The 27,633-nt window shown below is 42.7% G+C and overlaps 1 protein-coding gene across 1 annotated transcript in view; it reads right to left on the reverse strand.

Annotated features, from left to right (window-relative positions):
• Positions 1–20,267: 20,267 nt before the first annotated feature.
• MCM9 (minichromosome maintenance 9 homologous recombination repair factor) overlaps positions 20,268–27,633 on the reverse strand; it is a 73,879-nt gene continuing 66,513 nt past the window's right edge. Inside the window, exon 13 of the mRNA XM_090279790.1 lies at positions 20,268–23,663. Within this exon, the coding sequence (XP_090135916.1) occupies positions 22,193–23,663 (1,471 nt within the window). The 3' untranslated portion in view covers positions 20,268–22,192. The remainder of the gene's footprint in view (positions 23,664–27,633) is intronic.

Raw genomic sequence — 27,633 nt, forward strand, 5'->3', positions numbered from 1 at the left:
TGTGCACTGGCTGTGAAATTCCTTGTGGATTGTCAGCAGGTGGCAGAACACCCACTAACTGAGCCACCAACCCCTACATTTCCAAGCTCCTCCATATTCCCAGAATTCACTAAGCTCCTTAGCCCCAGGGATGCCTTGGAGCATGGAAGGTTTGACAACAAATGTGTGTTTACAAATTCACCCCCACTACTAGTTGCAATTCTACAGTGTTTTCCCAGAGGAATTTTTGTTCGTAGATGCCTTCAGGATAATGCCAAGTGCAAACACATTCTAAAATATATCAGGATTTAATAGCTTACTGTTTGTTTGAACTATCATTAGAGTTGCGTAGGCAAAAATTATAGTTAAGCCATTTGGAAAGGCAGAGATGCCGACAGTCCAGAGTAGAAGAAGAATAGGGAAATGGTTCCAAACAGCACAGCGTGAAAAATACTGGTATGTGGGAATAACAGGATTGATCCAAGTCACTGAGGCTAATCAAGAAGACCCAAGGAAGGGCAAGAAATTTAAAAATCTTCCTCCTCCCTCTTTTATGTCTCTCTTTATCCAGGTGATCCCATTCTGTTGAGGTCTCATAGGCCCAGCCTCTGGCTCTCACCAGTGAGGAAGTACAATACAGAGAAAAATGACAAGACCGAAGGTGGAGCAGGCCTGGCCTAGGAGGGTGCATCCAAGGCAGGTTCCTACAAGGAAGGAAGAGAAAAACAAGATCGAGAGCAGTTCAGAAATCTGCTTACCCACAGCCTCTGGGCAATTCTACATAAAGTCAAACCAACCGCCAATGTTTGTAGCCCTGGCAGCCTAACCAGCTGCGGGACAGTGTTTTAGGTGGGTATAACTCTGATCAGCAAGCTGAGCCACACCATGGTTTCATCACAGAACAGTAGACTCTGTCATTATCCAAAAACTGCATGTGTGTGTGTGTGTGTGTGTGTATGCAATCACTCGTGGAAAAACCCTTAAAGTGAGAAATCCCCAGCCCAGTCAAATTCAGCCTTCAGCATTATTTTGGCTAGTTAAACAAGGTTCATTTCTTGTTTATGTTTTTAATTTGGGTGTTTTGTTTTTGTTTTCAGTGTGAAAAATATGACACAGCTTTTAACACAACAGTGTCTTAAAGACAAGGCACAAATGCCATGAGCTGGGTACCACGATGCTAATATGACTGCATTTCTTTCCTGTCTTTGTATTTCTGCCTGTATGTCTAGGGGTCCGGGCTTATCTTTCTCTGCTTTTGTCGGCATCGCTTCTCTGTCACACTCTTTTTATTTGTCTATTTTTATCTATCTCCTCTGTTTTTGCCTCTTTTTCCTACCCTTTCTTCTTCTTTTCTTCCCATTAATTTATTCAAAGTTAGATTGTATATTGTCTATAATAATAAAATTCCATCTCCCCGTAACTCTGAACCAAGTATCTTTTTCATGCAGGTCTTACTTTCGATTGATCTTCCTTTCAAAGGTGAATGCCCTTGAGGGAAAACATTTTTTTCCCCATTTTCTGACCCAAGATGGAGTTTCCTAGAAATACACATAAGTTGGCCTTTGTTAGTCTACACAGAGTGTTGATGCCCTTCAAGACTAGTAATAAATAAGTCAGTAAAAGGAGATCCAGGTTTTCAAATGTAGGAAGAAATGAGATAATACTTTCTGTTGAAATAAAACATTTAACTAGATAGCCTGATTTTAAACTTTTAAAAACATGAAACACATGAATCTCTACAGCATGGAACAGGAGCTGAAAATGAAATAACCTGGTCAAAGTTCAAGATTTTTCAAATCTACAAACAAGGTTTTTCAATATTCATATGACTCAGACCCATAACTGGGATGCTCCCTAATTTATTTTTCTCTCTTTTCTTAAAATTTTTTCTTAACTGCTGTTCTACTACAGTTGTCCCAATTTTTCCCCCATTACTCTCCACTGCTCCCCCCCACCCGACAGTCAATCCCCACCCTGTTGTCCATGTCCATGGGTTATTTATACTAGTTCCTTCCTAATTTATTTCTCTAAAACAGTCAGAAAACAGGCTTCGTAAGGTCCTCAGGCTACGAGTACTTTCAGAATCCTAAATACAAGGAAGCCTGTAGAGCCAGAGCCTCACCAACCTGCAAGTGGTCAGTACTAGATACATGGGGGTTGAAATTTATTAGGGAAAAAGTAAGCAAGCTTCAAATTATTTCTCCTCTAGAATATACTATCACACTTTCTAGGAATCTTTCAATTGCCTATAATTACTGGAAGGCCTAAGGTATCACACGAGTAATTCCAGGGTTAATGGGAAACTTAGAAGACATGAGGGACGACTGAATTCATTATTAATGAAAATACTGCCCCCCTCTAAGGAAATACTGTGCACTTAATGCTCAGCTGACCTCATCTTTCCATCAATAAATCCATGCTCTCTAATTGTTTATGACATCCCTTGGTAGGCTCACTGGAGAGGATGACAGCTAATTAACAAAAATGCCTTGGCCTTAATTAAGCTACCCTTTCCTGTCTATGACATGACTTCAGTATAAATGGAGACTGCTCCTGTTTTATTTTCTTCCCATTATAGAACCAAATTCTAGATTAATTCTTTTAAAACATGATCCAATTAAGCTTCTCTTATCTAGTGAAATGCACATATTTTGTATTTTAAATGAGGAGAATTCTCTTAAAAAATTAACTTCCTTTTTTCTTCCCCCTTCCTTTTCCCCTTCCTAACTGAAGGTCTCTGTGAGTACTAGTTTGCTAGGGCTGTTGCAACAAAGGACCACAGACGTGGTTGTGGTGGTTCCAACAACAGGAATTTAATTTTTCCACAGTTCTGAAGGCTGGAAGATTGAGATGAAGGTGTCAGCAGAGTTGGTTTCTTCTGAGGCCTCTCTCCTGGGCTTGTAGTTGGCTGTCTGCTCCCTGTGTCTTCATATCACGTTCCCTCTCCAAGTATCTCCGTCCATATTTTCTCTTCTTGCAGGAACACCAATCAAATTGTATTAGGGCACACCCCAACAGACTCATTTTAATGTAATCACCTCTTAAAAAAAACATTTTTTTCCAAATATAGTCACTTTCTGAGGTACTGGGGGTTAAGGCTTTGACAAATGAATTCTGAGAGGACAAAATTCAGCCTCTGACAATGAGGGAGAGTTGATAGTTGACATTTCCAAGGAAAGACAGTAGAGAAGGCACTACCTCTGGAGCCAGACTATCTGGCTCCCGACCTCATCTCTGCCTGCCACTAATGTGACCTTAGGCTAGTCACTGATTTTCTGCCCTTTAGTTCCTCCATCTGTAAAATAGGTTTATAATTATGCCTAGCTTAGGGGGCTTTTATAAAGATTAAATAAATGTTTTATAAGCTCAGCTGGTTAGAGTGTCATCCCAATATGCCAAGGTTGCAGGTTCGAAACCCAGCCAGGGCACATACTGTCAGAACATGGCGGCAGCTGGACTTTTGATGTGCGCAAATGATCCATATGCAAATTAACCTAGTCCCAGCATCTCCCACAGGAAATAAAAATGGACTTTGCTCATTCCCAGAAATGCTGATGGACATAACACCACATATTGACTGGCCTGGTGGGGGGAAAGCAGGGAGATGTAAGTAACCTGCTGAATGTGTTAATGGGTAAACTCATCCTAACTGAAATGTATGTTTGGCAAAGTGTGGAGATGGCGCCTGCAGCCTCACAAGCACGCAATTCATATGGGCCCACCTGAGTGACTAGGAGTCTCCACTCTCCCTTCCTTCTCTCTTCCTCCTTCCCTTGCTCCTACAAGCCCTCAAGTTGGTCTAGGAGTTTTCTCTTTCCTCCAACCCCCTTCCCTCTCTTCCCTCAATAAACCTGGTGTTTAATCCTTGAATGGTTGCCAGGTAACTTCTTAGAGCAAGGCTACCTGACACATAAGGGAATCAACCAATGAATGTATAACTAAGTGGAACAAAAATCTCCCCCCCCCCTTCTCACTATAAAATCAATAACTTAAAAAAAATTTAATAGTGTTTTATATATAAAAAGTCCTGTATAAGTATTCACTAAAATTATTTCAAGCTTTTTTCTTAAAATGCTTATACATTTTCCTCATAGGGTAAATTAATGCTGTGTCAGTATACTAATAAAATGGGAAGAACATCTTGATCTCAAGGGTATAGTGAAATGATATTATTTTTAAATTTTCTGTTATATTCACAATTTTCTATTATACTCAGAATATTTACTGACCCTTGCATTAGGGCATGAAATGAATTTGGGTAACATGTGGCAGATTGCAGTCCAGACTACACCCTGCTGCTCTCCTCAGAACCCAAAGCAGGTCTGAATGGTGTGCCCAAGTCCTCCCTGGACCAAGATCAGGGGCTCCAAGTTAGGCGCCTGCCTTTATTTTCACAATGAAATCCTAATTCTGAACCAAGAATCCTATTTACTACTACACATACATTGGTAGCTATTTCTGGAGCAAATCACCCTACGTGGGCAAGTTCCACTAGAATCCCATGGTCTCCAGCCTCCCCTGGGCCCTCTGCCCCACTGAGTCTTTTGCCTTATCCTTGGTCCACACCATCTCCCATTCTCCTAAGCAGCTATTCTCAACTCTTCACTCTGCATTCAAGCCCTGTACTCAAAGCACCTCTCTTTCTCAGACCACGACGACTTGCTTGTTCTTCCCTGGGAACACAATGGTTCTAGCAACATCAAGCTGCTTAATAACACACACACTGTGCAGAATCTCTCCTCTGGGTCTTCGGTCTTGCACAAGAAAAGCCTTCTTTTCTCCCAGCCCCCTTGCCTTTGTCTGACTTATTTTTACTCTTAAGATTTGGCTCCAATACTGCATTCTCCTGGCCACCTCCCCCCATCAGGACTGTAACCCTCCTTGGGGCTTTCATCGCTCCCTGCACAGGTCTCTAGCATTGTGTTTATGACATTGTTATACAAATGTCTGCTAAGTATCTATCTCTCCCAAAAGAAAGTCTCTTGTTGTCAGAAGTCCTGTGCGTTCATTCCTGAATCTCCTTTCAGCACAGTAGATGCTCCGAAAGTGTCCTGTCCTGCCTCCCGAACACCGACTGAATAGAAATCACTAGTGTGCTGAGCTCCTGAGGGGCAGAGGTCAGTCCTAATTGTTTTTCTTCCTGTGTCCATCAGGGTTCTTAGCTGTAAGAAACAGAATTCTTCTCTGTTTATTTAAGTATAAAAGGATTTTGCTAAAAAGGATTGGGGTAGCTCACTGAATCAGTGGGCTTGAAAATAGGTGTGAAAAAAGGAAACTGGAAGCAGCCAGGGCCACATTCGAACCACAACACCAGGCCAGGCCACTTGATGGTCCAGAATGCACTGTCTTCCCACTGGCATTGCCAACTGTTCCTGGAAACTAGAATCGGTCACAGCATCTGCCACAGCCCTTCGTCTTGGTGGGTGATCAACCCTCCCTCTTTCCTGGTCTCTCTGGCTCCCAAATCACACTGGTGTGCGCACGTGAAATTAGCCAAACCTTAGTCAAAGTGCCTGTTCATACTCTGAATGTAAGTTCTGAAGATCTAATGCACAGCATGGTGATCACAGTTACTTATACTGTTTTATAGACTTAAAAGTTGCTAAGAGACTAGATCTTAATTGTTCTCACCGTAAAATATATACCTATAAAATTATGTAGTGATGGAGGTGTTAGTGCTAAGGTGGTAATCATATTTTGATATATAAATGCATAAAATCAATAAGTTGTAAACCTTAAATTTACCCAATGTTACATGTCAGTTATATTTCAAAAAAAAATAATGCAAGCTTTTGATTGTGTGAGATATTGCAATTTTTTTTCCTGGAGCTTTTAATTAACAAAATCTCTGAGGATCCTGCAGATTTGGAATCAGGCTGCCTGCTCCCTACCTCCCAAAGAAATCCCATTATTAAAGGTATATTCTTTTAGAACATAGGCTTCTATGAAACAGACCCTGACATCATGGCTGTGCGGGTTTCAAAGCGTTGTTGCTGCCGGCCCTTTAGGTACACGTTTTCAAAGTCTTCAGAAGACAGAGCAGTTCTTCCATAGTGATCAAATGCCATGCCTCCTGTGGTGGCCTCGCCTGTCATCCTGCCCACTCCTCAGCGGGACCGTGTGTCTGCTGGAAGTGCCCAAATGAGGTTGACTCTGGAAAAAAATGTTTTCATCATGGGAGCTGACTGCAGGCATGCCTCCAGCTTTTGCTGGTTAATTTACACATTCTAGGCTTTTCAGGTCCTCATGCCCCCTAGTGGTGTGAGCAGCAGCAAGAACGGGCCAACCTCCATTCCCTTTCCAGAGCCTACTATTCACTTAGAGCAGTCAATGATCAAGGCAAGTAAGCGCAGGAAACAACGAAAACCTCTTCGGGAGGGTTATCTAGGGTCCAGCACTGAAAACATTTTAATGAGGATAAGTGCTCCTTGAAAAAAATGCACGTTTGGTGGAAAATGGAAAGAAACCGTGGCAGGGTCACTGGGCCATCCTGCAGGGCAGCATTCCAGGGCTCTATGTGGATGGTGCGTAGAGCCCAACACAACGTGGGTGGCTCAGTACGGCCATCCTGCGGTGCTACTGCATTTTCTTAAGTGCCAAGGCATCGAGGGTCCACTTGCTTTGGACAAGGAAGCAGCTGCCAAGATCTGCTTGTAGAACAGGACCTCACATCGCTGCCCTAGCTTAGTGACCATCAGGGAGGGCTGCCCCACACTTTTCTTTCTGAAACCACATTATGATTGAGTTGGAGGTGAGCCAAGACCCTTAAGATTTTGGCCTTGCCCTGACACAGTCATGTTTCTTTGGGAAGCTGTCCTGATACAGCTAACAGGGCTGGCTTTGGACTCACACACTTCCTCCTCCACCAAAATCCGTGTGTTAGCTCTGTTACCTTGAAAAATGTTTAGCCCTTTTGATCCTGTTTTCATCTATAAGTCAGGTTTGATACCTTTTCACAGAATTGCTGTGAAAGCTTAATATATGTCTGTCTATATCTATTTATCTATCTTCTATCTTTTTATCATCTAAATCTCATATATATGAGGTCTGTCCAGAAGGTATCCGTCATGTAATATGAAAACTAGAGACATTTATTGAAAAAGATACAAGATACAAGAAACACTGTACATAGGACAATGATGCCTCAGTCTCTTTCAAAGTAAGCACATTGGGACCTCACATAGTTCTCCCAGTCGCCATCAGCTGCCCCATCATATTTTCCTGAGTCTCATCAACGGTCTGAAATCTCTTCCCTTTCAAAGGTGATTTAATTTTGGGAAAATCCAGAGTTGCAGGGCACCAAATCTGGGCTGTAGTAGGGACTGAATCACCAAAAAACTCTGAACAAGATATGATGCATGAGCGGGCATATTGTCATGATGAAGCTGCCAATCACCAGTTGCCCATAGCTGCGGCCTTCTGAGTCGTCTGAATAGTTTCCGCAGAGAATATTAAAGCTTAACACAAAATTTGATGCAGATTTGTTGCTCTACTTACTCAGACATTTTGAATGTGATGGCCACACAGTACACATGCTCACTCAACAGTGTCTATCACTCCCCTGACTAGTACAGTGAACACATCGTTGTTCATACATGTGCACTCCTGTCTGCTCTCCTTGGCTGCCAGGTTACATTGATGTCACACAAACCGTTTTCATTATATTAACAATGGCTGGACTTTTTCCAGACAGACATATACATATAGACCCACACACATATGTAAAGTGTCTAATATGATGCCTAACATATAGTAGGTGCTCACTACTAGTCAGCTCCTTCAGCCTCCTGTATCGTCACAATCATGTGCTCTCTTCAGGTGTCTCTGAGCCTGGGAAGATGCGGCCCAGATAGATCATGAGGCAGGACCTGTCAAGACTCCTGCACTCTGCGCCTGTGGATCTTGCCCCAGAGAGACAACTGATGCAGTTCAGCTGCTTCTGAAATGTCTCGGGTCTAAATTTTTATTTGCCAGGCTTTTTTTTTTTCTGTTGTTGTTGTTTTGTTTTTGTTTTGAAATGACATTGGAGATCTAATGCTTGGGATTTCTTCTGCATCTTGCCTTTGCAGAACACAATCTTATTTGTCTATAGTGAATGGGAGTTGTCTTTAACCCACTGACTCCCAAGTTTCCTTTACTGGCTAAGAAGAATGTTAAAATTGGTTGTGGGTCCAAAAGGATAGGGTGTGGTGACCGGCCCTGCTGTAAGGAGGGAACTTACTAGAAACATTACCCGGCAGCTCTCACCATGTCCTCTCCAGCACCAGGTGTAAGAGTGCCACCAGCCAGCCCACACCCAGAAGGTGTTGTCTCTGTGTAGTAGCATCAACCCAGTCCAGGGCTCTAACAGGTCTCATTGAGAGAAAGCAAGGAGTGAGCAGCCTGCTGACCATTACACTTTCCGCTCTGCATCCATGTTTTCTGTTTAACTTTTGGTCCTGGAATTCTAAATCTACCCGTGCAGAGGGGGCAGGGCAATTTTTTTAGGAGCAGTTCTGTAAACCGTTTCTCATAATTATACACACTGACAACTGATAGCTGTAGTTGGTTAGGACAATGACATGCACTTAAATCTGATCATCAAATCAATTAAGAGATATTTTTAAAGACATACACCTCAAAACTTATGGCTCAAGGCACGGGGACTCCCCCATGCATCACCATCGACGGATACACCCTGGAGGTTGTCAACGACTTCACTTACCTCGGGTCCACCATCTCGAGCTCTCTGTCAGTCGACTTGGAGGTCAACCGGAGAATCGCCAGGGCAGCCACAGTTATGGCCAGACTGAACCGGCGAGCGTGGAACAATTCCAGCCTCACTGAGAAAACCAGACTGCGCATTTACCAAGCCTGCGTACTCAGCACTCTCCTCTATGGCAGCGAGACGTGGACCACCTACGCAAGGCACGAAAGGAAACTCAACAGCTTCCACATGAGGTGCCTGCGACGCATCCTGCATGTCGCCTGGCAGGATAAGGTCCCCAACACCGAGGTGCTGAAGCGAGCCAATATGAGCAGTTTGCATGCAGTTCTTAGCGAGAGACGCCTCAGGTGGCTCGGCCATGTCAAAAGAATGGATGCAGGCCGTATCCCCAAAGACCTCCTCTACAGCGAGCTAGCAGAAGGCAAGAGGATGACAGGGCGCCCAAAACTGCGGTTCAAAGACATCTGCAAAAAGGACATGACACGATGCTCCATCAATCTCAACACATGGGAAGTTCAAGCAGACGACCGCCTAGCCTGGAGGCTCGCGGTCAGGCAAGGTACGTCACGCGCAGAGGCTGCGCGCAACGAGGAGGCGGTCCAGAAAAGATCGAGGCGGAAGCAGCGTCAGCAGCAGCAACAACAGCCATCTGCCTTCACCTGTAACAAGTGCGGCAGGGATTGTCACTCCCGAGTCGGACTGCACAGCCATTCTCGGCGGTGCAGATAGACTCTCGAGAAGCTACGCCATCATCTCTCGAGACGGACGGCTGCCGACGACGACGACAACACCTCAAAATTGGCCTTTATAATAAAAGACACCCTATCTTGGTCAGATGCTTTCTCTATGCCCAGCATAGCTCCCTCCAAGGCTCCTGGCTCCAAGGTGAAGGTGGCCTTCTGAGTACAGCCAACACTAATGCGGAAACACTGGGAAAAAGAAAAGAGGGAGAAATGGGGAAATATAAGTAAGTGGTCATTCCTTCTTCAAATGTCTTAAAATTCTCATTCGATGAACACTTATTGAGTGTAGACTAGGTCCTGGGTCGTCGTCGGCAGCCGTCCGTCTCGAGAGACGATGGTGTAGCTTCGTAAGAGTCCATCTGCACCGCCAAGAATGGCTGTGCAGTCCGACTCGGGAGTGACACGGTATCTGTCTCCTCCCGTGTTGAATCGACATCTTGCGATGACGCTGAAGCCACAGAGCCTGGGCAGGGTAATATGGAGGGTCTGCTGTTGCCCATGCAGCAGACCCCCCCTCTCTTCGCAGCTGAAGGGTCCAAGGGAAAGACGGAGTCAATACAGCTTGGGTTCAGGTGCGCCGCAGGAGTTGCCGGTGTTGACTACAACGTCAAACCGCCTTAGGGACTCCGGCTCCGGATTTTCTGTCGGGGTTTACTCCCTTAGCCTTTCCCCTGAAGAGGTATGCCGCAAGGCAGCGGAGGTTTTTTGGAGTCAGAGTTTTCCTTCTCTGATGTGCCCTGACTGGAAGATCGAACCAGCGACACTTAGCTCGCAGGCCGACACTCAATCTACTGAGCTAAACCAGCCAGGTCCTGGGTACTCTTCTAACTATTGAGGGTACATCGGTGAGTGAAGCAGACAAAACCCCGGCACTCAGACCCTGCATTCCAGTGAGGGTAGACAGATGACACTGTGCTAAACCATACTGAAACAGAGAAATCAGTGACCGTGATCCTGCCTTTAGCTAAATTTTTGATATTTTGCTCACCATGGATGTATTTTTGCACTTTGATGTTTTAAAATATTGCGTCAAAGTATATATTTTATTTACTTTTTTGTGGCTGAAGCAAACCTTACTGCCCTCATTCTAGTCCCAGACACGAAACAGATGCTGGTAGATGCACAGTAAGGTCTAAAGGGCTCTGTCCACATTTCCCCAGCTGCCGAGTGTTGACAGCTGACAGCTCACAGCTGAATCCTGGCCCCAGAGATTGCCTGCAGCGCCCAGAGCCGTAGCCCAAGGGCACACCCTCTCCCCAGAGGCAGCCTACAACCAATGACTGATCAGTTTGGAGAGAGAGGATCCCAGAATGCTAGAGGCCCAATGATAATGCTTAACTGCCAGATGCGAGATAGGAGCAAATACCTCGCTAAGCAACAAGGTCAGAGCAGCAGACAGGGAGAGTATGAAAATGGCTGGAGTCCCTAAACACAAGATAAGTCTAGACCAGTATTCTCAAAGTGTGGTCCCCCGACCAGCAGCATTAGCATTATCTGGAAAGCTGTTAGAAACACCAGTCCTCAGGCCCCAAACCAAACCTACTCAGTTAAAAAACTCTGGGCATAGGGATTTGCAATCTGCATTTTAGCAAGAACCTCTAAGTAATTCTGATACACTGACCTGTGCTGTGAAGAGAAAGGAGCATGAGGAGGCTGAGGCAGCTGTGCCAATAAAAAGTCGGAATTCTCTGAACAGCTTCTGGACCTGAGCTAATTTTCAGACTCAAGAGGCCACGACTAAAGGAATCAACAGTCCCTCTGGGAGGAGTCCGCAGCAATACCTTGACAATCATTGCCCCAGTCCCTCTCCAATATTACTCACTTGGGTAACTGTACCCCGGGGAAAGGAAAAAACCCAACATTTTGAAAATTGCTGGACACAAGGTTGAAGTTGACAGTGACACTGTCAACATACACAACATTCAGAACTTGTGGAGAATTTTTATAAGAGTTTTTTTAAGCCAGCTGATGGCATATGCCAGGGAGCAAGAGCTCAAATGCTTCAGAGAAAAATGGTTTTGCAGCTTCTTTCATGCATTTGAAATTAAGGAGGGGATTTCAGGATAGTTAAGATTATGTTTTGTCTTGAGGGTTAATGTGCCCTTCAAGGGGTTTTACTTCTGTATTTCAGAGCTGTGTTAACCTAGATGCCCAGAAACAATGGACAGGACTTGCTTAAGGCAAAATAAGCTTTTTACTAAAGAAGTTATATCTGGGGCGTGACTACCACCATGACCTGCCCAGTTAGGAACTTATGATCAGATCACTCAGTGAGGTTACTTTTCACAGAACCACTTTTTTCATCTATAATACCCAGCATTATACAAACCATGGTCCCTCTGGTAAAGGAGACGAAGGCCAGCTAATAAATGGATTCCTGGCCCAGGTCTACTTCACAGTGGGTCTAGTTGGCCCAGGGACTGACCTAGTAGTTATGTCCCCAGTTTCTGCATGTATAATAAAAAAAGACAATATTTGAAGTTGGCAGAACAGCCACACACCCATGTTGATTCCTTGGCCTGTGAATAAAAGCTATTATAGTGGAAAGGACAAGTGGGAGCCTCCTAAACAGCCTTTACACCTTTTCTCTGGGCAAGACTGCAAATTACAAACATCTAGAGGCATATAGCAGAAATTAGTATTACCCTAAAGACCTAAAAAGAAAGCAGAGTGGTGATCCCCATCAAATCTCCATTTATCAGTCTGGCTCCCACAAATATTAGATCACAGAAGGTGTCAGCAGATTACCCCAAGCTCCATCCACTGGCAATGCCAATTGCAGCTGTTGTGCCAGATGTGGTATGAACCTCCACCCTCACCCCAGAAGCTGAGCTCTAGGCAGCAACTGAAGCTCATGGTCTCTCTGTTACTGAATGAGGACCAGATCCAGAGTGAGTCTGCTGTGGACTGGACTGTAGCTCAAGAGTTAAAATTTTTAGCTTCAGTTATAGTTGATAGGCTTAAGTAATTAATGTATGTGGAAAGCTGTTACTCCAGGAACTAGAATGCATGGCCTACATGGCTCCTTTGTGCCCCAGGGGATCTGCAAGCAATTGAGATGGTATCTTAGAGATTGTGTTCCAGGGAGGGAATATCCATGACACAGATAAAGAATTGTTGATCAGCAGATAAATATTAGGAAAATCATTACTGGACTGCAACTCTTTATCTGATTAACCCTTTTCCCCCAAACCCCTTATCTATCTTTTCTTCTCCTTCGAAAAGTTCGGCTTGAGATGAGATGTTAAGTATTTTTTTTAAGGGTACATACTCACCACCTTCTTAGATTACCAACATCTCAATAAAGCACCCATAAAAATTCAATCCTTGTCTTTACTTATTGGTTCTGATACTGACAGGCAGCAGGAACACCAGCTTTTCTGGTTTCAGGTTCTTGACTTTGTGCAGGGAAGATTTCGCACCATGAGTCCAAGTGATTTTGACAGTGTATTTATTAAAGCTGGGGATAGTGAAACAAGGAAGGGCTTAGGGTAGAAGAAGCAATAGAAAAGAGCCTAGGCAGGGCCACTTTGGCTCTCTAGAAAAGTTACAGAGGTGTTAGCTATGTTGGGCTGTATGAACTCACTGAGAAGTAAAAGTCACAGTAACAGAAAGCCAAGGTGAGGCTGTTTTAACTTACTGGTTAGACAGAGAAAAAGGGGGCCTTGGAGACAGGTTCAGGGCTTAGCCCAGGGTAAGCTGTTGCTGCCCTCTGCTCCCCTGGTTGCAGGTCTCTTAAGGACACTTAGAGTTTAGGAAAAAAAGTAAAGATGCACTCCTGAGAGGGAAGGCAGGTGCCATGGTGTGCTCCAGAAAGAGCCTATGCTGGGTCTTTGTCTTGAGGGTTCTTTTGTTTTCTAAAGGTGGGAATTTTAAGGGAAATCTTAGGGGAGGATCTCAATAGAATATTCATCAGGTTAATGCTGATGTACTAAAATGAGATTTATTTCCCTGATTTCATCCACTCTTGTGTGCAGCTGGTACAAATGGCATTAATTGGATTTGTTATTTATATCCTAAGTAAGGTGATTTAAGCTATTCACATTCTGGCTGGGGAGGAGAAGTGTAAACCACTGGTCTAAAGTGTCCTCCTTTAGGGAAGACAAGATTTTGTGATTTACTAGATGGCTGTAAACTGCTTGGCTATTTAACTATCTATCTCAGTTTCCCTATTCCACTTGTCCTCCTTACTAGCTGGTCTCATCGCTCCTTTACTATCCATTCTAGATTTCCCTCACCCTTAGTTACCATCTCTGACAGCTAAGCAATGAGTAAATATTCTAGCATATTAGATGGTGAAAATGCTATGGAAAAATTGGGTAAGGGGAGAAATGTTTTGCAATTTTGAATAAGTTAGGGTAGATTTCTCTGAGCATGACATTTGAGCAAAATCTTGAAGATGAGGAGTGATTACCTTCAGGGGAAGAGCACTCCATAGACAGGACACCAAGTGAAAAGGCTGTGAGGCTGGTTCATGTCTGGAGAATTACAGTAACAATGTTTAATGTCAAAAAGGTAGCACACAGCCAGATGTGTAGAGCGTTAGAGATGTGGATAAACCTGACAAGCTCAGGAGAGGCCTGCATGGAGACCTTAAAAACTCAAAGACTAAAAGTAACGACATAATATGATCTGAAATTAAAACTTCTTTATTGAAAGCTAGTCACAGCAGTCATGTCCTAGGCGGTATCTTCCTTGACAAAGGTCAATCTTTACCTGAACTAAGCCTATTGTCTTGTTGCATCTAAGATAGCATACCTTTAGATACTGAGTAATCTCTTTTTCCAGATGCCTCTGGGCACAGTCTCCCACCAGAGTACAAGAATATTTGAGATCTTGCTACCAAGTATATGTCCTCAGTTTAGCTCAAATAAAGTCATAAAAATTCTCTACAGGCTTAGATGTTTCTTATGTTGACGTTAATACTTCCATTTACATATTGAAAAATGCTTACAAAAGAACTAGCAAATACTAAGAAATCTAAATAGATAACTTTTACCCTTTATCGATATATATTTTTAAAGATTTTATTTATTTTTATAGTGTGGGAAGGGAGGGAGAAAGAGAGGGAGAGAAACATCAATGTGAGAAAAACATCAATCGGTTGCCTCTCGTCTATGCCCCAACACCCTGACCAGGGACCGAACCCACAACCTAGCATGTGCCCTTGTTACTGAACAAAAGTGGATTTTAGTTGCCTGCTGCTGAACACTGTCATAAGATAAAGATTGGTGGGGAAGGAAGAAGGTCTTTATTAAGATGTTGCACAATTTGGGGAAGCAGGAGACTCCCTGGCTCCAGGCTCCTCTATTCTGCAAAGTACATTAAAAATACCCTTTGTTTACAAAAAGAATGAAACCAAAAATCATGCCCAGAGACCCGGCCCCATTCATAACTGTCCTTCAGAGCACAAGGCTGCTAAGTGGATGGCTCTCTAGCTTCATGCTGCCACCAGCACTCTGCAGCTTCCCACTCTGGGGGCTGGCTGGGCTGCTGTCAACCACTGCAGCTGGTCATATGGAGCAGTGCCCAAGGGTACCCCAGTCCCTCCTGCCCAGGAGCCCTCTGGCTCACATGTCTGTGCACTGATCCCAAGAGAAGAGAAGGGCTGAGTCTCTGCCTTCTTTCTCTTTAAATCTCCTGGCCCAAGCTTCTGTGCCCTCTGGAAAAGTCCAGCTTCCTCAGCCAATCCCATCTTTTTCCAGGCTAGACTAACAGGTCAGCACCTCTCCCTGCTGCCATGTTAACCTTTAGGTATATCTAGCGCTGTGACCTCTGATTTTCCCTTCATTGAGAAGTGGAAGGGGGGAAGAGGGCTTTTTCCTTCATCCATCATGCTCTAGCCTTGTGCAGATTCCAGACTGGGGCCCCCTCTTCCTGGGTTCAGCCTAGGGGTAGGAAAATCTGTCATACACCACACTAGCTCAGTTGCTGGGCCAGCACAGCTCTCCTGTGCTAGTTTGGATAGCTTGTTTACTCTTTACTGGAGAAGGAAAACTCTGACTCCAAAAAACCTCCGCTGCCTTGCGGCATACCTCTTCAGGGGAAAGGCTAAGGGAGTAAACCCCGACAGAAAATCCGGAGCCGGAGTCCCTAAGGCGGTTTGACGTTGTAGTCAACACCGGCAACTCCTGCGGCGCACCTGAACCCAAGCTGTATTGACTCCGTCTTTCCCTTGGACCCTTCAGCTGCGAAGAGAGGGGGGGTCTGCTGCATGGGCAACAGCAGACCCTCCATATCACCCTGCCCAGGCTCTGTAGCTTCAGCTTCACTGGAGAGGACACTCCAGCGTCATCGAAAGATGTCGATTCAACACGGGAGGAGACAGATACCGTGTCACTCCCGAGTCGGACTGCACAGCCATTCTCGGCGGTGCAGATAGACTCTTAAGAAGCTACACCATCGTCTCTCGAGACGGACGGCTGCCGACGACGACGACTGGAGGAATGCAGCCTCTCCTGCACAGCCTCAGGGCTCTTCCCTCAGTCTGCTGATCCTCTGCCCAGAAATCTGGCTAGATCTCCCTGTATCACCCTGACAGGGAATGGAACCAATGACCTTGCGATTTGCAGGTGAAGCCCAACCAACTGAGCCACACAGGTCAGGGCTATCAACAGATACTTTCAAAAGAGCAATAAAATGAGCAAAGGAGTTAAGAAATATATATTCCAGAACCTACCTTCTTTCAAATAAGGTATGTTAAAAATATGTATTCGTCTTAAATCACTTAAATGCTTGAGCTTTCTCATTTGTAAAATGGGGAATCACCTGAATTATGGACATTACTGGTTGTTGTGAAAATCAAATGTCATGAATTATGTTTTGAAAACTAAGCACAAAAAAATACTTAGAAACTTTGAGCCTCGTTTTAGTGGCTTATGGAGAAAAGTATTATAATAATTACGTATCTAAATTCCATTTTTGTAACCTTCAACACATGATGCTATTGGCAAGAAAAAGGATTGGACAGTGCCTGGAGGGTACCTTCTCATTCAAGGGTGGCTTATGTTATACATATACTCAACTTTCTCCACTTTTACTACTTCTGAAGGGCAAGACCTACAAACAGGAGAGTCTTCCCAGGGATTTTTATGCCCCAGGCAAGTGTCATTCCCCATTCATATTGAGTCCCCTCAAGGGCAGCAAATCAAACATCTTTGATATGCTAGATTGCTCAAGGAAGTTTTGGATTCCCCTTTTTAAAAAGCAGTTTATTTCCCAACAATGATAAAATAAGGATCATTAAAGATTGGTATTACATTAATGATCAATTTAAAATTATTCTGAGCTCCTTGTAATTCTAAAAAGGAGTAATGTAGGTCTGTAACATACATGTATTTCCCTCTTCTTATCATGGATCTAGTCACTGCTTTGTTGACAGTTAAGAGTTGAAGATCTGGAAAATGTTAAAATGTATCTTAACTGCAGAGATTATTCCTAAAGTATATTTCAGAGTGATATCCCTCACATACGCCCATCTATTTTGACTCATATCTAAGTATTTCTAAACGTTATAATGTAGTTATGATGATGAATTTATGTGCAGGAAAATGGAAGCCTGAAAACCAGTGAGACAATAGCTCCCTCTGTGGCCTGGAACATAGCTGCACTTTCGACTCTGCCACAGTGGCCTGGCAATCCTGAAACACAGCGGCTTGCTGTGGAGTCCTCCGGCAAGATGATCCAAGCACCTTTAGAGGCATGCTCTCGCAACTTAGTAACTGACAGACACAATAAAGTTGTAGAATTATAGACAGTATAATCAAACTCGTGAAGACAGAAGTGTGACAGACTGGCCCATTGCTGCCTCCCACCCCGCACTCCTAGAGGTTCTGGCTGCTGTCTCTTCCAAGGGGCCACTTGCCCCTTCATGCCCCTTCCCTTCTCCCTCATGAACCAAGGAGAACACAGCCTGAATCAGTTAGATGAAGGAGGGTGCATTACCTGGAGGGGGTCAGAGAAAGGCACAGCTGGAGCCAGACCCCAAGGGAGGTCAGAAGTCACAAGGTACCTGGAGCCGAGAAGCCTTGAGCGAGCACATACAGCAGGACCCTGGGAGGGGCAGTGAATGGGAGTAACTCACCAAGCAAGCAGTGCCAAGGGACCTTGTGGACCCAGGAGAGACTGAGAGAACTTTCCAGTCCCAGGGCCATGTAGCCTGGTTAGGCTTTCCTGCCCTTGATGAGGAAATCCACTTTTATCTCAGCTAGCCTGTGAGGTTTTCCTGACTCAGGGATCCCTGGCTCAAAGAGGGCAGTAGTGCCTGCAGGGCTCACTATGTGACTCCAGAGCCTGAACCAGCTGTTCACCCAGTTGTTCTGCTGCATTGCTTTTAGTTGCACTACTCAACTTCCCTGTGGTACTCAACTTACCACAAGGCAGCTGGGCTACCCAAGAGAGCTTCACACACCTTTCAGACTCAGGCCCATGCATACATGTGCATGCAAACACACACACACACACACACACACACACACACACACAATATTTGCTGACTGACTGATGTTAGGAAAGCACTGCGATCTGGAAGTACCTTCACCACACTCTGATTGTGGGGTTGTTCTTTTCTCTTCTATGAACAATCCTTTTTTCTTACAAGTGTTTTTATTTTTACATCCTAGCAAAAAGTGAACATTACAGTATAGATTCATCTGCATGTTTTCTTTCAGATGTCAACTTTAATGATGAAGAATGCTGCATTAAGTATCTTTGAATCTAAGAAAACAAAAAAACAAAACAAAAAACACCTGACTCAGAAATGCCTAATCCTCTGTTTTTATGGACGAAATCACCGAAGACAGCGAGGTGACACTGCAGGCAGTGATCATTCAGTTCTGGAACCCAGTCTGCCTGGTTCCCAATTTCGCTGTGCCACCGGATCTCCTTTACGTGTCAGCAGGCACTAAAAAAGTTAGGTGGGAAATATTGAGCAACCCCTTTCAACAATGGCTTGGTTTATTATGAAAATCCTAAATTAAACTGAGTTTGTTCCACCAAAAAAAATGGATCTGATTCAAATGCTTGCTTTCTCGTGGTTCCCCTTGGCCAAGATTTAAGGTTCCAACCAAACAAAAAGAGTGGCATAAAAGACATCTGTGCTCACAAGATAAGTAAGTTACACCCTGCTTCTCGGTGAGACCAGACCCAGCATATAGATCCTATTTCCCTTCTTGGCTTGTACATGACTATTCGCATACACCTGTCATCAGTTTAGTTAAACCTGATTTAACATTTAAATTCACTTTTACAAATACTACCATCAGACGTGTTTTTAAGCCTTGATGGGGGAGACAGTGGAGCTGCAATAAGAACAACTGAAGAAGGTGTCCTGGGGGGCAGTTACCACAGCATCCTGTGCATGTTCTCTCAATGACAGGGGAAGTATTTCTTGCATGACTGTGGTGGGGATGGGTGTGGGTAAGGGTTCCTTTATGTGTGGGGGACTAAGCCACCTGCAAGATAGGACACACATAGGAAAATCCCTATTGGAAGGAGTATTCATGTGGGCCAGGACCTTCTTTTATCTTTCCTGAATGTTAAAAATATGGAAAGAAAACATGAAAGGTGTTATTTTGAGCACCGAGAAATATCCACTGGCCTGCTGTTCCATGTTATAAGTGTGTTAAATTTGGAATTAGGTTGTCTGATAAGCTGCATCTGAAAGGTTAACCTGGTTCCAGGGTAGTTCCTCGTGACCTACCTAGACTTTTAGGGTAGGTTGGTCTGAACTCCTAAATGTGGTGCATTGACTAAAAGTGATACCTAAAGATTTTCCTTAGAATTGGTTTTCCAATAATTCCACCAGCTAGGCAGCTTTAGCACTTGGGAAAGGCATAGAAATCAAGTACAATATACACATAAAGAATATGTAGGTTCTCTGGATTAAAATCTGTCAACCAAAAATAAATCTCTATTATTAAAGTTTTGGTATATCTTTAGAAAAATTTTCAACTTTGGATGAATTTGGCCAGAGTTAAAGATATCAGAATAAAATGCTTGTTTTATCTGTATTTTTAACAATAAAAATTACAATATTAAAAATCCAATTATAAATTTTAGAATACCACATATACACTGAAGAATATATCTCTTACGGTGTCAGAAAACTCAGTTCTTTTATATAGTTATAACAGAATGAAATATCTGGTTTAGTCCTCTCACAAAGAAAATCAGCTTTTATTGTGTTAAAAGTAATTTTACATTATTAAAATGTTTTCAAGGAGTCCACTAGTCTGAAATAAAAACATTATGACATTTTGATTCAGAATTAAAGATTTTTACACTTTCTTTTATTGACCAGAAATATGATTTCTGAGACTGTACATACTTCCCAGGACACCTATGTGCTGCCTTAGTATACACACTAAATACCATGTAAAAGACAGTCTTAGTTGTGAAATCACAGAGTTTGGCTTCTAACACCAGTAGACTCTAAAGGAAATACAGTGCCTTGAGGGGGAGCTGATTCTATGACTTGAGGCAGGGAAAAATATCAAACTGGGTCTAGAACATGCTGTTGTTTTCAGATTGCAGGATGTTTTTAGAAATGTCAGTCCTAAAAGAATACTGGTGTCACATAAAGGAACTTCCTGTGGACAAAGTTGTGAGACTTGAGCACCAAACACAAGCACAACAAGGGAATAACAACGCCAAAGTAGGCTGGGATACAAGTTTAATTTTTTAGTTAGTAGGGGAGGGTACACACTGAGTATTTTATTACTTCTAACAATTATGTCTGTTTATAATATTTACATATATCATTATTTTTATCTGGGTAAGCACTGAAGAATAAACGCATGGAACTTGTAACTTGGTCAAATGATTCCGGCAGAAGTTACTAAAATAAAAAATAGGGTGGCTTTATTAGCACAAATAGTAGGGTGCACAGTGAGTACAAATAATAACCAGGTAGAAGGTGACATGGTGGTCTCATATAGAGAGAGACAATTCAACACTGTGTTTTAAAATATGAATTACTCAATATCCTGTAGAGATAAGTTAACTGCATAAACCAAATCACTCATTACTAAGAATAAAAGCTCTAAAATCAAGATTCCTGATAAGGGATACAACCATTTTAAGTAAAAAACCAACCACAAACAACTAAAAGAACAACAAAAAAAGATCAAAATACCCTAAATGATAAGCTAATAGGTTAGGTGCTGTCAGCTATGTGAAGTTTAATACATCATTACTGCATAAGATACCAAGTTTCAATGACAAAAATTAATAAGAAAGGGATGAAAGTCAGTTCAACACTGTGGCTCAGGTTTGAATTACTCTCTAGTCTACACAATAAGACCAAGTCCAGACCAAGAAGCAACTGCTGGTCAATAACCCAGATCCTTTCCTTTTCCTTTAGTTTTAGTAAAAATACTGAAGCCCAGAAAAGTACTGATGCTGAAAGATTAGGAATATAACACATTAAGAATCATACTATGCTAGGAAGTTATTAAGTACAAAAATAACAAAGACATTATTAAAACCATAGTCTTGATGTTTTAGAATAGGTTTAAGTGAACGTGCAATAATAAATTTTATAGTAACTGCTAATGTATGTCTTTCATCAGTTATTTAAGGTGTTTAAAGATTTCAATAGATTCATCCATACTAAATTTGTACTCACAGATTGAAGTTTTTCAGAAAATTTAATCAGTCAATTTTGTAACTAATGTTTAAATGCTCAGAAAATTGGGGTGCCTAATTTTTTTCTGTGTAAGTTTAATGAAATGGTCATAACACAAAGTACATATAGTTCTGAGTACTCTTCATGTCTAAAAGTCCCTCAATGAAAGAATCAATTTTTTTTTAAACAAATTCATACCTGAGAAGATAAATCCTACAATTATGGATTCCTAAGAGTTCCTGCTAGAATACAAAGGAAGAGTGATTTTAAAGGACTTAAAAGAGACAAAGCTTGAGTTACCTTTTACTGCCAAACACAGTCATTTGCTTGGCTTTAAAGACAAATGAGTCATATCAATAGGAATCGCATTTCCATATTAACTACTTGGGTAGAAACCATGACATCTGATTGAGAGACTACTGCACTCTCCTTCCAACAGGACTGAAGTTGTGTTGAAGGAAGGGCCTCAAAAGAGAAAAAGAATCTTAAGTACAAAATGTTGTCTGAAGAGAGAAACAAAAACTCAAAAGGTCAATACTTCCGAAAGCTATTGTTTGACCAGTTGCCAGATCTTTAGGAATACAATGGAATTGTGAGGACGCCTCTCAAAGGGGGGAGCCTTAGTCACCTTAAATCTTACACATAATAAACACAAAAACAATATTAGAAAAATCATATGATTTTGTCAAATCATTATAAATACTCACCACACTTGGCATATCGTGGGGTAAAAAAAAAAAGGAAAAAATAGAAGAAGAGTTCATCTAACTTGTTAGCTCTATGAGCGTTACCTTCCCAACATTTGTTCCTGAGTGAATGAAGGAAGGAATCCTGGGAAAACTCACCCCTTAAAAACAAATCAGAAACATCTTCCGGAATGCAAGTACTTCATCTGCAAAATTATGCACAATGTCAATTAATTCAAGTGCTGCTATCACACTGACCTACATTGATTACACAACTTCCTGAGCCATGAAGATACACCTGAAATTACAATCCCTGATTGGGGGGGAGGGGTTGGTTTTAGAATGGCACACAATATGGCCAACAGTTCTGTACACAAAAACACCACAGTGACACCCTAAATGTGCTGTGCTGAGTTGGAGGGATGAAACTTGACCAGCAAGCTCTTCATGATCATGGCTTTTTTCTCATTTCTTCATCCCAGTCAAAATCTAATGCTTCGTCTTCTAGCTCTGGTAAAGTAAAGAGAGATTTTTTGGAAAGACTGAATCTCTCAGTGGACCCCTCCAACTGAAAAGTTGTCCTTTTCCTGCCAAGCATTGTGGCTGTGGTCGTGGGAAGAGAGCTTGGGCCGCTATTTTGCCAGTTCTCACTTTCAGAAGGAGGTAGGGATTCTGATTTAGATTCAGAGGAGGAAGTAAAGGAGAAGTTGGCCAATTTGGCTAACGTGCAAGTGTGAACCTTGCTGCTTTTATTACGGCACAGAAGCTCTTCCTTTTTGTCTCTTTCACAAGAAAGATGCAAATGCCCAGTCTCCTTCCGACGCTCAGATCCAGGCTGACTAACTCTCCTCCCAGAGGCACGTTCCCTCCCCTCTCTTGGCCTGTCATTCTCTGGTGGCTGCTGGGACACCGGCGTTGCCTGCCCCTGCAGCTGATCTGAGCCCCCGCTTCCTGAGGCAGAGGTCAGCTTTCCCGGGCCCTTCACCAGCAGAGCCGCTTCTCCTCTTGCTCCATGCTGGGGCATTTTGGGGCTCTGAACAGCTGGGTCAGTTGTGCCAGGAGACATACGGCTGTGGTCTGCAGCAGAGTGGACCAGTTTTGATTTGTGTTTGAAAGTAAATTTTGCTAGTTTGGCCACAGGAGGTCCCGGACTTTCAACACTTACAGGTTCAGGCTCTTTCACCTGAGGGAGAGATTTCTGTCTCTTTTTTGGGGGAGCTCCCAGCGTCCTTTCTGGGCCGTGTACAGGGGGTGCTGCAAAATGAGACAGGCCCACGGGCTGTGAAGGCACCCTGGTGGGGTTTCTGCACATCTCCTGGGCCCTCTCCTTGCGCAGCCTGTGCAGTTTCCTGGGGACGTGATGAGTCAGTACGGAGTCTGGTTCCCCAGCAGTTTCTGTTGTTTCAGAAACTATGGTTGCCTTTTTTCCCTTTTTCCCCTCAACACTCTCTGGCCTCAATGGAGCCTCTGTGTCTCCTGGTGCTGGAAGCTGTCCAGTTTCCAATTTGCTCCTTCGGTCCAGCTCACTCTTTTCCTTACCCTGAGACTTGTTAGAGTTTTTCAAAGCCATTTCTTCCCTAGTTGTTTTGGGACCAGGAGACACAGGAATAGTGTTTTCAGGTTCAATCTGATGAGTTTCCATGGAGTCAAACCAATCCAAACTGTCATCTCTGCCATCTTCGTGCTGAGCTGAATATTTCCTACTTCTTGAGCTATCAGGCTCCAGATGAGGCAGGGGACCAAGAAGTGGACTTCCCCTGGGACCACCCCCAGTAGGAGAGGTACGTATACTACAATTCACTTCTTGCTGTGTTGACGTTCTGAATTTGGATTCTTCCCCTGGATCATTTCTCGAGGATCCTGGAGTAGACTCTGCCTCCAATGCCCTTGGTTGGGATTGGTACACACTCTGATTCTGTAACCTGTATCAGAAATAAGGAAAATATGTATTGAAGGGAAGGAAGTTTGCTTTGCCCTTTTCATTTCTTCAGTGTCTGCGATGCCATCTAAAGGGTTAAGTCCAACGTAATTCTAAGTTAACACCAAATACAGCCTCTAAGAACAGCAAGAGGGAATTATCCTTTCTCATCAGAAAAGAGTTTACCTAAATGATCTGAAAATCATTCTAATCTGACCTTGAACTGAAATAAAATAAAAAATGAAGTAGTGGGCTTATCTACATTTTCCTTCTCCCTAAAAGCCCATTTAATTCATTTAAGATTGTGTGAAGGTCAGTGTAAATTGCTCAGTCTTATCTCTCATGTTAAATGTGTAACCAAAACACAGACTTTTAGCTATTTGCACAGTATCTCATTGTTGATCAAGAAAGTGGGTCTAGTTGCTTAGTAGCCAGTTTGCAGGTCAGAACCAAAGTGAAAAACTAGAAATTATGATCTCTCACATCTCTCTACCTAATTGAGGTACTGAATTTCACTGCATCTAAAAAGTCACCTTCCTGTGAGATCATGATTCCTCTGTACCCACGGCTCCCACATTCACATTCATGGCAGACCTTCCCCAGGCAACTGTGGCATCTTTCCTGCAAAACCCAGCTGTGCTTCAAATGTGTTCTGGGCAGCTGCTCTCCAGGTTGATACACAGTCAAAACCTACTGAGCCCCACTAAATGAAGGATCAGATCAGTGATATCCATTTTAAATCTTGTGCATATTAGAAACAGAATTAATGCCAGAGGCTCTATTTCTATCAGAGATTGTAGTTCCTCAAAAGAAAGTCCTTTAGAAGCTCTTCCTAACAACCTAGAGACGCCGTTTCAGAATAAGGGGCAACATGACCCTGCTTGCATGTACTAAATCTCTAAAGGAATTACATCAAAAAGCATATGAATAAATTATTCTAAAAATGTTTGATCACAGAAAAAAAGAATAGAATACATTAAATTTAAATAAATTTTAAATTTAAATACTAAATACATTGAAGTGTTAATGGTAGATCTCCGAGAAATAAAATTATATGTGATTTTTGTTTCCTTATTAATTAGTTACTGTTATTTTCAAAATACTCTATAAGGAACATATATCACTTTTTACTATCGGGAAAAAATTTTATTGTGTAAGTATTAGATCATATTCACACATGCTAGATTTGGTAACGCCAATATAGCAAATTCATCTTTACTGTAGTCACAACCAAACAACCAACCAACCAAAAAAAAAAGTAGCTTTCAAAATTACTACTATCTAGTATACTTCCAGCAGCAAATTGAGGTCAGGGATACTAATAATTATTCAAGCTCCATAACAATGTCCTAAACGACAGATAATTTTCAGGGACAGAATAATAACTTAGCTCACTATTTTAGTCTAATTCTGATTTTGAGAATTTAATTCTCCCTTATATAAAATGTCTGTAGTTTTACTATAACTTCATAAAAGACAGCATAGCATCTCTGCACTGTGATTTGAGGTGGGTAGAATGGCTACCATTTGAGGCAGGATGACACTAAGAGCATTTTCCAGAAGAAAATTGTGATAAAAATACAAATAGTTTTATAATTGATATGTGATTTTCTTAAGGAATAGAGAACTCTATCCTAAGGGGATTAAGTCATATGCTAGTTGAAGTTTTCCTACTTGTTAAGATTAGCTTTTTAGACTGTGTTCTGGAGGGAATTCACTTTCATTTGTGGGGGACCAGGGTTTGTTGTTCTGAGGATCAATACCAGAAGAAAAGAACATTTTAAGGCAGAATCCTACCTTTTAGATCATCAACTACTCTTTTTTTCCCTTCATTTTTCCTTGCAGGAGAGTCATTCTGAATTTGGTTAAGTACAATTGCTACTTTTCTATCACATAACACTGATTCTGAGCCTCACGTTCCTTCCCTTCCTGAACCCAGCATGTTTTGGGTAGTCAAAACGATCCGTTTCTGGCCAGTCAAAATGAGCAGTGTCTCCAAAAGCAAAGCAAAGCCCAGGGCAGGCCTGGAAAGGATCTGCTACATCAAACCATAAAAGAACCAAAGGAAGAGCTTTGATCGTAACACCATACTCTGGGTCATTAAAACAAACAAACAAACAGGAGACCAAAAGAAAGGGGATTGATTTTATACAAAGTGCAAGTTTAATGCAGGCTGGCACCTGGCATATTAGTAGGACAAAGCCCACCCCACACTTCCCCAGGGAGGCTGTGCTGAGGTTTATAAGTCAGAAAGAGAAGGGTGCTGGATGAGTGAGTGAGCGAATAGGAGAAAAAGTCAGTCAACAATCCCAGCGTGCCCCATTCTCCTTCTGTAGCCGCTGCACTTTCACATGCGCTCCCTTTGCCAGACTCCAGCTTTGCGATCAAAACCAATAACCAGGTTTGGGTCAATTATTCAGCCCTTCAACTGGTCATGATGATACCCAATGGACACACTTGCTGTTCCTCACTCCTGTTTCACAGGCCCAGGCTTGAAGTCCAGGGTTTTACAAGCTCATATGTTCAGGGACATTCAGTTTCAGGCAACAATTCTTCAGGTAATGCATATGACACATTTCTTCCCCTATGTCCACATTCTGACAAGTCCTTAAAAAGGTGAGTTTTGAAACACTGCATTTGTCATTCCTGAGTTGTTACCCTGTAGGATGATTTCCCTCTTTAACATAAAATACAACATTCTCACTGGGAATTTTTTTAGCCTGACTGTTAAATATGTAAACATTTAAAAGTCATGAATGTGGGCATGCAGGAAAGGAAAACTGCCGCTCAGGAACCAGGGGGCCTCTCCTAGCTGAAGGTCAGTACTAGTTCTCTCTATTTCTGTAACTTGCCCACCATACTAGCTTAGGCTGTCTTAAACCAGTCTGGGCCTCAGTCTTCTACCTGTGAATTTCTTTTACCAGGGCTATATAAGGACTAGTGATCAAATATTTATTATGTTTGGAAGAAAGCTTTAAAAATAGTAAGAATAAAATTAAAATATTTATAAACACTAAAATTCATTATGTAAACTCCCTTGCACATGTCCTCGCCCAGTGAGGAAAAATTATAAGGCCAAGTAGCTGGGACTGGCCTGGGACAGATTACTCCTAGAGTTCAACTTCCTCTTTCTTAACAGCAGTCCCAGCCACCTCTTTGAATGGCATCATTCCACTTCCATAGTGAGCCAAAGAACGGGAGGAGGAAGAGTGGTGGTAGCGAACATTATGATAAAGCCCACTCACCAAGATATCTTGATTCCACAGCAACTGTGCATCTTGGGTCTGAACTGTAGTGCTTCTCACGTAACTGAGACCCAGTGTTATACATTTTACTATATACAGTAAAATTACATATACTTACTACATATAGTAAAGAACCTGTCAGGTTCTCCATGGAGTTCACCAAACCAGCAAATCAGGAAAATGTAGCTTTGAAAGGTGGTCTCCAAATATGGTGGCCATCAATTCCCCCATTCCCATTTGTCAGCGCCATGCCTCCTACCAATAGGTGGTGTTTAGTTCCCTCTATTTTGCATGGGGGCTGACGCTGTGACTTGCTGTGACCTATAGAATGTGGTAGAAGTGCTGCTGCTGCAGTCCCATTCCAGCCTGTAAGAGGCCTAGCAGCTCCCATTCTTGCTGTATTGGAGTCCTAAGCTACTGTGGCAGGATTCTGACTGCAGCAGAGAGAACCCAGTCAGCCCCCAGCCATTTACGCCACCACAGCAAAGGCACCACACATGTGATGAAAGCCATCTTGGATGTGCCAATCCTGTTGAGCTCCCAGTTAAACCCCAGCTGACACTATGTGGAGTGGAGATAAGTCATCCCCCTAAGCCTCCTCAATTTCTGACTCCCAGAAAAGTGAGCACTAGAATGGGCATAGTGTTTCTTTTTTTAAGCCACTGAGTTTTGGACTAGCTGATTATATAGCAATAGATGACTTAAACAATCCCCTACTTATATCCCAGA

Source organism: Furipterus horrens, unplaced genomic scaffold, assembly GCF_987537825.1.
Source record: "Furipterus horrens unplaced genomic scaffold, mFurHor1.1.pri manual_scaffold_6, whole genome shotgun sequence".
NCBI lineage: Eukaryota > Metazoa > Chordata > Mammalia > Chiroptera > Furipteridae > Furipterus > Furipterus horrens.